Consider the following 12126-nt stretch of genomic DNA (forward strand, 5'->3'; position numbering starts at 1 on the left):
AGGTTCTACTATACATTATACCACACTTTATAAAGTCCCAGAGTCATTATTTTAATATATATTTTAGAAATTGTGTAACTGAGTAGATTTTACTTTAAACAAACTAAACTATTTGACATTATACATCACTTTACATACTTGCATCTACAAAATCCCACAGAAGCTAGAGTAAGGTGTTAGGATGGCTGGTGGGCGACTGTTAGTCTGTCACTCTGTTTCTTTGACCATATGAATAGTGTTACAGCATAATTAGAAACACGCTGGGCAAAATACAACGGATTGACAAGGATCTTAATATCGGATGACAGGCTGTTCAGCACCACACACCCTCCGGTTTACATGCCCTATTAACCCTCATCTCTGTGACCCACAGGTGACTGTCTACTCCATTTAAAGTCACACACTAAAAACAACTAGGCCTAACTGTCCACTTAATTGCAGGGTTTCTGCAGGTTTAACCAAGTTAATTTTAATACTTTTAAAGCATTTTTAAGAGCATATTGAATGAAATTTAAGCATATACAGGTTGTGGAAATAAAAATGTATACATTTAGCTGAAAAGTCCTATTCTTTGGTTTTTAGATTTGTCATTTCATTCAAAACTATAGCAGACCAAGTGTTGGAGGCATTTTAACCTTTGTCTTTATGCACTTCCTGACTACGGGACAACGTCTCGAATAGCTGATTAAATTCACACCTATTCCTATGAATGGGGACTGTAATGTTGATGAGGTCAAGGCTGGGAAATGCAGTTTATCTTGTTGACTCCAGTACTTCATTTGCATTCTTAGAAACCTCCACCTAGCCACTCCCCTCCTCCTAAAAACATATTATAGATAGGACATCTTTGTCTCAAATCAGACTTGTTAAATTTGCAGACTGTAGACTTGTAAGAGACTCCTGTAGGCTCTTGTAGAGTCATGGACTTCTTGAAGACGCTGTTTGACTGCACGTTTAAATAAAGAAATTATGTTTGTTCGAGTCTCCTGCACTTGGTTCTCATTTTTTACAACAACATGGTGCTGTGACCCAGATAAAGACCGAAATCTTAATTTTTTCCATCAGCTTGGTGCCGTGATCCGGATAAAGACCGAAATCTTCCTTTTTTCCAACAGCTTGGTGCTGTGACGTGGATGCAGACTGAAACCTTCATTTTTTCCATCAGCTTGGTGCCGTGACCCTGATAAAAGGGAAATCTTCATTTTTTTTCCATCAGCTTGGTGCCGTGACCTAGATAAAGACGGAAATCTTTATTTTTTTCTATCAGCTTGGTGCCGTGACCCGGATAAAGACCGAAATCTTAATTTTTTTCCATCAGCTTGGTGCCGTGACCCGGATAAAGACCGAAATCTTAATTTTTTTCCATCAGCTTGGTGCCGTGACCCGGATAAAGACCGAAATCTTTATTTTTTTCCATCAGCTTGGTGCCGTGACCCGGATAAAGACCGAAATCTTAATTTTTTTCCATCAGCTTGGTGCCGTGACCCGGATAAAGACCGCAATCTTTTTTTTTTTTTTTTAATCAGCTTGGTGCCGTGACCCGGATAAAGACCGAAATCTTAATTTTTTTCCATCAGCTTGGTGCCGTGACCCGGATAAAGACCGCAATCTTTTTTTTTTTTTTTATCAGCTTGGTGCCGTGACCCGGATAAAGACCGAAATCTTAATTTTTTTCCAACAACTTGGTGCCGTGAACCGGACAAAGACTGAAATCTTAATTTTTTCTATCAACTTGGTACCGTGACCCGGATAAAACCAGAAATCTAAATTTTTCCATCAGCTTGGTGCCATGACCCGGATAAAGACTGAAATCTTCATTTTTTCCATCAACTTGGTGCCGGGACCTGGATAAAGACTGAAATCCTCATTTTTTCCATCAGCTGGGTGCCGTGACCTGGATACAAGTTGAAATCTTCTTGTTTTTCATCAGCTTGGTACTGTGACCCGGATAAAGACTGAGATCTTGATTTTTTCCATCAATTTGGTGCCCTGACCTGGATAAAAACGGAAATCTTCATTTTTTTCCATCAGCTTAGTGCCGTGACCTGAATAAAGACCGAGATCTTCATTTTTTCCAACAACTTGGTGCCGTTACCTGGATAAAGACATACATCTTAGTTTTTTCCATCAGCTTGGTGACCCGGATAAAAAACTGAAATCCAAGTTTTTTCCATCAGCTTGGTGCCGTGACCTGGATAAAAACTGAAATCTTCATTTTTTTCAACAGCTTGGTGCCGTGACCCGGATATACTGAAATCTTTTTTTTTTTTTTTACAACTTGGTGCCGTGACCCGGATAGACTGAAATCTTCATTTTTTTACAACACAGTTCTAAATGCCAGGCATTTTTTTCTAATATACCAGTTTCAAACATTTCCACTTGTCCTTTAAAAATGATTATAATTTAATACATTTAATGATACAATAATAATAATAATAATAATAATAATAATAAGAAGAAGAAGAAGAAGAAGAAGAAGAAGAAGAAGAAGAAGAAGAAGAAGAAGAAGAAGAAGAAGAAGACGAAGACGAAGAAGGAGAAGAACAAGAAGATGAAGAAGAAGAAGATGAAGAAGAAGAATTATACCTAATGAACTATTAAACAAATGTTCTCATAAGTAAACTAATCAAACTATTATGGCAAATAGAGTTAAAAATTAAATGTTTTTTTCAAATAAAAAGTTAAAAGACTTATAGAGAGGTAGCTATACATGAACAAAGGAAGAATTAAGACCTCTTAAAAAAAGATTTAAGACCTACAACACAAATATCAGTAGACTTTTTAAGGCCTGAGATTGAGTTTTTTTAGACTTAAGACATTTTAAGACTTTTTAAGATCCCACAGACACCCTGCATTTGGGACTCCTGTCCACTTCTGCTGGCAGCTGGGCTTAATAAATACCTTCACATTTTGGGATGGGGCCGCTCCACATCACCTTTCCACCGTTCAGCTCACAAGTGATGGTTTCGGCTCCCTGGGTCTTAATGAAGCCATCCTCACAGATGATGGAGATGGAGCTGCCCAGCTGGAAACTGTCACCAAAACGCCTGGCATTCAGTGGGACGCCGGGATCTGGACACTCGTTATGGCCAAACGCTGAAAGAGGGAATGATATACTAAGACAGTCATCTGGAACTAAAAAGTGTCATGAAGATGCTTTTACTGGGTACACTGTAAAAAAGAAACACTGTACACTGTTTCCATATCTCACAAGTGTTTTTCGTTTATTTACAGTTGTGAATTGCATTAAAAGATGTTGATCTCTGCTCTGTTGACTTTTGAAGTTGAAATTTCAACTCTACGGTTTAACAAAGTGACTTTTATTTACAATTTAGTAGTTTGAAATATTCTAATGTATAAGAAGTAATATCTAGAGAAATAAGTCTATAAAATAACAGAAAATGTAGTGCAGTTTATTACAAGGTGGTTGTAGCGCAATATACAACACCAACACAGACAATATAGCACTTTAAACTATTAAAAATGTTCATAAACGTCAATTTTTCTAACTTTTCAAGGTTAAAAGTTGTTGAAAGAAAGATCAAGGTCTCATAATGCGACTCAAAAGCATCAATAAATGAGGGGAAATAACAATAAATACATGAATCACAAAATATGGAAAACTGCTAATTTACAGAAAATGTTTACACTTATTTTTTATACTATTTCTAAATATTGTTGGCTAAATATACAGGATACTTTAATAAAAAAAAGCAACAACTAAAGAAACTACTATACCAAACACTTGCCTAAATTTTGACCTTTATGTACAAAACATTTACATTTAAAATATTTAGACTGAAAAAATACTGCTGACTAAATGTAAACAGGGTTTCTGCAGGCTTCACTGAGTTAAATTTAAGACTTTTAAAGACATTTGTAAGACTATTATGAGTTAAATTTTAGACTCATACAGGGCTAAATGCTAAGAATTCTTTTAAATGGCCCAGATGGAAAATATTTTTATTTGCCCTATCAAAATAAATAATAATTTTTGATAATACAATAATAATAATTTAATAATAAAACTATTTAAATATTTTATATATATTTTTAGCAAGCTATTTTAAAATACTGTGTAAAAACAAGCAAGCTCTACTTGTATCCAACATAAAACTTTCTTTAAAATAAAGTTTAAAATTTAGTTTAAAATTTTAAGTTTAATTTAGTGTTTTAAAACCTATATTAAACTAAATTAATGCACAACCATCTGTCTAGGCTAGTGTCCCCAGCAGTAAATACATGGAGCACTTTTAAACAAATGTTATTGTAAGGAAAATAATAGTTAAAATGACCTTTTTAAATAAAAAAGTTTAAAGTTTTATTAAGATGGATTGTTGGTGATTGTATGGGTTTTGACCAGATTGGGTAGCAATACATGAATAAAGGAAAATTAAGACCTGTTTAAAAAAATAAATAAGGCCTGCAACACAAATTTCTGTAAATTTCAGACTTTTGAAGGCCTAAAATTTAGATTTTGAGATTTAAGACATTTTAAGACTCCGCGGACACCCTGTATAAATAATAATCATTTTGTCAAAAGAATGCCCAGAAGACTTTTGGACTGTTTTTACAGTGTAGCTGTTTGTATGTTACTGTTAATCTGCTGCTGCAAAGAAAAATCTACCTACAAGCACAAAAAAAAGTTACCTGTTATAACTGGAGTCATAAGTCAGGCATGTCCAAGCTCGGTCCTGGAGGGCCGGTGTCCTGCAAAGTTTAGTTCCAACCCCAATCAGACACACCTGGGCTAGCTAATCAAGCACTTACTAGGCTTTCTAGAAACATCCGTGCAGGTTTGTTGAGGCAAGTTGGAGCTAAAATCTGCAGGACACCGGCCCTCCAGGACCGAGTTTGGACACCCCTGTCATAAGTGGACTAAGTGGAAACGTCTTTGGTCTCAAAATCAAAATAATGAGAATCCATGGTGCTTTGTAAGACAGGTTTGTACTCCAAGTCTTGTTAATTGGCATTAAATGAGACCTAGACTGTGCAGTTTTGTTCAACGTGTGATGTCATTTCAAATTAAATATGCTGATAGGGCGGGGCATAATGAGTAGCCCCTCCCCTTTAAAATTAGCCACTAGTGTTTTGTTATTACAGTTCTGCCAATATATAATCGCATTGCTGAGTCTGTTTATTCTGTTAAGTCTGTTTATTTATATTTCGATTGTCTACTAAACAAACCACTGTTGTCCAATGACTTGCCTAATTGATCTAATTTGCCTAATTAACCCACTTAAGCATTTAAATTGCACTTTAAGCTCAATACTAGTATCTTGCAAAATATCTAGTCAAATATTATGTGCTGTCATCATAGCAAAGATAAAAGTAATCAGTTATTAGAAAGTTATAAAACTATTATGTTTAAAATTGTGTTATCTCCATTAAACTAGAAACTTGCAACAAATATTATTAGTATTTGTTTTTTATTTCACTGTAGGGATAATAATTGTGCGGCGAGATACTGCAGATAATATTAGAGCATGTGATTGGTCAGAAGATCAGCTGAAGTTTTCTGTGAGGATATTAATTGTTTATCCATATTGGTGGAAGTCTGATACTGCAAGCTATGTATGCTTACATCTTCTAAATGTGTATTTTAGCAGTGATTTGGAGCATTATGGAGCATGCTTATAAACACTCAGCGGCCACTTTTATTAGGTACACCTGTCGAATTGCTTGTAACGCAAATTTCTAATCAGCCAATCACATGGAAGCAACTCAATATGTTTAGGCATGTAGATATGGTCGAGACGATCTGCTGCAGATTAAAACAAGGATCAGAAAAGGGATGAAAGGGGATTTAAGTCACTTTGAACGTGGCATGGTTATGGTGCCAGTCAGGCTGGTCTGAGTATTTCAGAAACTGCTGATCTACTGGGATTTTCACACACAACCCTCTCTAGGGTTTACAGAGAATGGTCCGAAAAAGAGAAGATATCCATTGAGGGGCAGTTCTGTACACAAATGCCTTGTTGATGGACAGAGGAGAATGGCCAGACTGGTTCGAGCTAATAGAAAGGCAACAGTAACTCAAATAACCACCTGTTACAACCGAGGTATGCAGAAGAGCATCTCTGAAGCACACAACACGTCCAACCTTGAGGCAGATGGGCTACAGCAGCAGAAGACAACACCGGGTGCCACTTCTGTCAGCTAAGAACAGGAAACTGAGGCTACAATTTTCACACTTCGGTCCCATTAGTACAAATTGATCATCACAACAGCCTACCTGAGTATTTTTGCTGACCATGTCCATCACTTCATGACTACAGTGATGGCTAAAGCACGAATCATCTCACACTGGTTTCTTGAACATGACAATGAGTTCACTATATATCAATACATTAGAGCACCTTTGGAATGTTGTGGAACGGGAGATTCGCATCATGGATGTGCAGCCAACAAATCTGCAGCAACTGCGTGATGCAATCATATCAATATGGACCAAAATCTCTGAGGAATATTCCCAGTACCTTGTTGACTCTATGCCATGAAGAATTAAGGCAGTTCTCAAGGCAAAACGGGTCCAACCCGGTACTAGTAAGGTGTACCTAATAAAGTGGCCGGTGAGAGTATAATAGAATAGTTCACTTCCATACTAAAAAAATAATAATCTGTCAACATTTTCTCCATGTGTTCCAAACATTAAACTGTTTTATTTTCTTTCTTCTAAAAAAATCTAAGTATTGAAACAGTTGATGGTCACAATTAAGTGAAACTTCTTCATTCTTAAAGTGAATTACTTCTTTAAGACAAACACACTGATGCTAACACTCGAATCAAAGTTGAACTTCAGTGCTACTTTAAAGTTGTTGACCTTCCAGCTGTTTTTATCATAACTCCATGAAGCATATCTGGAGGCTCAAGGCGAGTGGCCAAGAAAGCCGCTGTCCCTGCAATAGCCAGAGCGTCTGATGGATGTCTAGTGACAGGACAGGCCCACAAGAAGGACATGACGTTTGTCAGAATGAATACAGATTTAACGTTCTCCATCATGGTCTTGACAGCTCTTAACAGACAATAGTTGCGTGTCAGTCTGCTTAAGAACTTCGTATTAGTGTGGGGCTTTAAGGATACCCTAATATGCATGCAAACTGATGGCCACTTTAAGGACTTTTAAGTGACATTTCAGATCTCCTTAAAGAAAGTCCATCAAGAAGTCATTGTGTAGATTAAAGTCATGTTTGTGCGTGAGCAGAAAGATTAATTATTATACTAGCATTTGATTGAAGATGCTGTAAATTATCAAAAAAATGTTGATACTAATAAAAAAATTTATAGTGACCTTTGTTTAATATCCTTTATTCAGTCTAAATTTGTATGAGTGTGTGTGTGTGTGTGTGTGTGCGTGTGTGCGTGTGTGTGTGTGTGTGTGTGGATATTTTATACTAAAACAATATTTAGACAATAGAAATATTACCAATATACAAGAAAAAAGAATAAATGTACTGATCATTTGAATAAATATTATTATTTGGAATAAAATATATATACTTAATATTTAGACTGAACAGACTGAACAAATGACATTTCATAAATAGTACTGATTAAACTTAAAGCACAATTTCATAAAAATTATGAAAATACAGATTTATTACATATTGTTAATTAAAATAGTTATACTAGACATAAATAAATATTTATAAATATAGTCAATATTTATAGTATCTATAGTAACTGAAAGTATCTAAATATAAAGGATACTTTTATTAAAGAAAAAAAATACTATAATAAGTTTTTGACTAAATATTGACATTTTGTACAAACCTATTTACATGTAATTATTTAGACTGAAAGAGAGATGATTTATAAACATTGCTAGCTCTAAAATATTCTCTATAAAACTCTGATTATAAATAACAATAATAATAATTTTATTAAGATTAAGAGCTTTTTGGAATAAATGTAATTTACCTTAAAATATTAATAACAAAATGCTAATTCTGTTTGACTATACATACTGTACATGGATATTTTGAGCAAAAGACTAAAACCTATGACTAAATGTCCTGTAAAAAAACCTTATCAATCAATCAATCAATCAATCAATCAATCAATCAATCAATCAATCAATCATCAATCAATCAATCAATCAATCAATCAATCAATCAATCAACCAACCAATCATTCAACCAACCAACCATCCACCCATCTATCAATTATTTAACCAACCAACCAACCAATAAACCATCTAGCCATCCATCCATCCACCAATCAATCAATCAACCCACCAATCATTCAACCAACCAACCAACCATCCATCCACCATTCAACCAACCAACCATCCATCAATTAATTCCATCCGTCAATCAATTAACCAACCAACCAACCAACCAACCATCCATCCATCTATTATCAATCCACCAACCAACCAACCAACCAACCAACCAACCAACCATCCATCCATCTATTATCAATCCACCAACCAACCAATCAACCAACCATCCATCCAACCAACCAACCAACCAACCAACCAACCAACCAACCAACCAACCAAACGTCCATCCATCTATTATCAATCCACCAACCAACCAACCAACCAATCAACCAACCATCCAACCAACCAACCATCCATCCAACCATCCATCCATCCATCCATCCATCCATCCATCCATCCATAAATCCATCCATCCAATCACCCAACCGTCTATCCATCAATCAACCATTCAACAATTTAACCAATCAACCAACAATCCATCTATCCATCTATTAATCAACCGTTCAATCATTTAACAATTCAACCAACCATCCAACAAACCATCCATCCATCAATCCATCAACCAACCAACCAACCAACCAACCAACCGTCCATCCATCTATTATCAATCCACCAACCAACCAACCATCCAACCAACCAACCAACCAACCAACCAACCAACCAACCAACCATCCATCCAACCATCCATCCATCCATCCATCCATCCATCCATCCATCCATCCATCCATCCATCCATCCATCCATAAATCCATCCATAAATCCATCCATCCAATCACCCAACCGTCTATCCATCAATCAACCATTCAACAATTTAACCAACCAACCAACAATCCATCTATCCATCTATTAATCAACCGTTCAATCATTTAACAATTCAACCAACCATCCAACAAACCATCCATCCATCCATCCATCCATCCATCCATCAATCAATCAATCGTAGCTGTTAAGAAAAGGCAGTAACTACCATCATTTTGAATGAAGTCCATTTTGAATGAATCACACCAAATGCTTTAAAATCAACATTTCCTCTCATGCTGAACTCATGCCTCATATATGCTCAACAAATGCTCCATGCACACATGATGCCCATCAGTAATGCACTGAAATTCAAATGCAGATGAATTGATTAAGAGAGTTAAACGCACTGGTGTAAGTGATGTTGAATCCTCTGCCGGACATGGAGTGGTCCGCCTGGAACTCCAGCCTCAGGATGTTGCTGTTGCTGGTGAGATGTGAGGGCACCTCTGCCCCGGTAAAGCGGCCCAGAACTGACGAGTCCAGCATTTCTCCATCCTTCACCGTCAGGATGTCGTATGGAGCCTCCAGGTCAAAGTCATTGAAGGCCAAGTGGATGCGGCTGCCGGGCTCTGATAGGATCAGCCACACGCAGTTCAGGTTGTTCCCATAGCCCTCCGGGTAATCCGGAGACAGGACCGTGCCCATGGGAGCAGTGAAGTTGGAGAGACAGGGAACTGAAAGAACAAAATGCAACAGAATGAACACGTTTAATCCCAACAATCACAATGGAGATTTCTGGAAATTTCTCAATAGTGGCAATTAGTCGTAGTTGGGTAATTTTAGAGTGCAGCGAATAGGAGAGTATCCTGTTTATTATTATTATTATTATTATTATTATAACCTTTATTTTTCCAGGAAAGACACATTGAGATTAAAAATCTCTTTTACAAGAGCGTCCTGACCAAGATTAGTCAGTACACGTCACATGGGTCTAACAAACAACAAACAAAAAACAATTAACAGTTAACATGAATCACACTGACAAACTATTCAATCCTCTACAAGCCTGTGTTTCAACTTCTAAATTATTTAAAGTCTTTTTAAAAGCATTAAGTGAAATCAACTCTTTAAACTGCAACTTTGTTTGTAGATTATTCCATGCAATAGGTGCTGCGTATTTAAAAGCCTTTTTCCCCATCTCAGTCCGCACTTTAGGAACAGACAGTAAATAAATATCCTGTGATTGAAGGCCATAGTTAAGAACAGGCTTTTTACAAATGTAATTCTGTAGATATGATGGGAGTAAACCCAGGATAGATATGTAAACAAGGATATGCCAATGCTTGAGCCTATGACTGGACAAAGGCCAACTTACCCTAGCATACAGCACACAATGATGAGTAAGGGATTTAAAATTAGTTATAAATCTTAGTGCACCATGGTAAACAGTATCCAATACATGCAGACTTTGAGACGAAGCATGCATATAGTTAACATCACCGTAGTCCAATATTGACATAAATGTTGCATCAACCAGCTTATTTTTAATTCAATTCAATTTACCTTTATTTGTATAGCGCTTTTACAATGTAGATTGTGTCAAAGCAGCTTCACATGCTATTTTAAAATTCAAAACAAACTAAGCAAAAGCTAGGTTCTACTACTACTACTCATGGTGCAGAGATTGAATTGGTGTCCCAGTATAAATATCTTGGAATTGTTTATTGATGATACACTTTCTTTAGTTTTCACATTCAGCAGTTGGTGAAGAAATTAAAAGGGATTTTAGGCTTCTATTTTAGAATTAAGAATTCCATCTGAGCCTGGTTTCTCTCAAGGTTTTTTTTCTTCACTTTCACCAATTGGGTTTTTTCCACGCCGCTGTCTCCATTACCTTGCATGGTTCGAGATCTGTAGAGCTGCGCATCGATGGATTTACTCTCAAGTGTTTGGACTCTCAGTAGTGATTAATAACCACACTGAACTGAGCTAAACTATATATAGCTATATATTTATAACAAAAAGAAGAGACCCCAATACTGAACCCTGTGGAACTCCTTTAGTTACATTCAAAGTACTAGAAACAAGGCCATCCACTTGCACACATTGATTTTGATTTGTAAGATAATTTTAAACTGATAATTTTTTGGAGCAATAATAAAATAAAAACTACATGATGGTGTTATCAAGACTTCCAGAAACAGGAAAAAACAGTGTGAGACTGATAACAGTAGCCAGAACAGAAAAAAAGGTCAGATTAACTGTCGTGCCCCCATAGACACTGCATTAGAAATGCCTCGCATAAGTGGTAATTGTTTTTCTGTTATTTGATGCAAAGTTGATATAATGCATACATTAATACATATAAATGTTCATACATTTTGTTTTGTTTTTTAATCAAAATATTAAAAACTATAAAGGATTTAAGATGCTGATGACTGTTAAATGCGTCATAACAGGATTCTGAAAAGACTCCTTTATGATCGTGTTTAGTTTGTTTATTCCTGGAAGCTCTAAAAGTTTTTTTGGAAACCAACTTTATATGATGCATATAAATTCTTAAAGGTCCTGTGAAATTAAAACACCATTGGCTTTTTATTTATTTATTTTTTACAAAGAAGAAGAACTACTATACAGTTGAGGTCAGAATTATCAGCCCCTGTATTATTAGCCTCCTTGTTTATTTTTTTTCCCAATTTTGGTTTAACGAAGAGAAGATTTCTTCAACACATTTCTAAACATAATAGTTTTATTAACTCATTTCTAATAACTGATTTATTTTATCTTTGTCATGATGACAGCAAATAATATTTGACTAGATATTATTCAAGACACTTCTATACAGCTTAAAGTGACATTTAAAGGCCTTTTAACTAGATTAATTAGGTTAACTAGGCAGGTTAGGGTAATTAGGCAAGTTATTGTTTAACGATGGTTTGTTCTGTAGACTATCAAAAATATAGATATATAGCTTAAAGGGGCTAATAATATTGGCCTTAAAATGGTTTTCAAAAAAATTTAAACTGCTTTTATTCTAGCTGAAATAAAACAAATAAGACTTTCTCCAGAAGAAAAAAAATCATCAGACATACTGTGAAAATTTCCTTGCTCTGTTAAAAAAAATTTGAAAAGGAAAGAAATAAAATAAAAATAAAAAGGGG

At 35.6% G+C, this 12126-nt stretch overlaps 1 protein-coding gene across 1 annotated transcript in view; it reads right to left on the minus strand.

The window, feature by feature from the left end:
• csmd3b (CUB and Sushi multiple domains 3b) overlaps positions 1–12126 on the minus strand; it is a 1051207-nt gene that overhangs the window by 481653 nt on the left and 557428 nt on the right. The window contains exons 14-15 of the mRNA XM_056479206.1: positions 9373–9699; positions 2902–3096 (exon numbers count right to left, since the gene is read on the minus strand). Coding sequence (XP_056335181.1) covers positions 2902–3096; positions 9373–9699 — 522 coding nt within the window. The remainder of the gene's footprint in view (positions 1–2901; positions 3097–9372; positions 9700–12126) is intronic.

This window comes from Danio aesculapii, chromosome 19, assembly GCF_903798145.1.
Source record: "Danio aesculapii chromosome 19, fDanAes4.1, whole genome shotgun sequence".
Taxonomy (NCBI): Eukaryota; Metazoa; Chordata; class Actinopteri; order Cypriniformes; family Danionidae; genus Danio; species Danio aesculapii.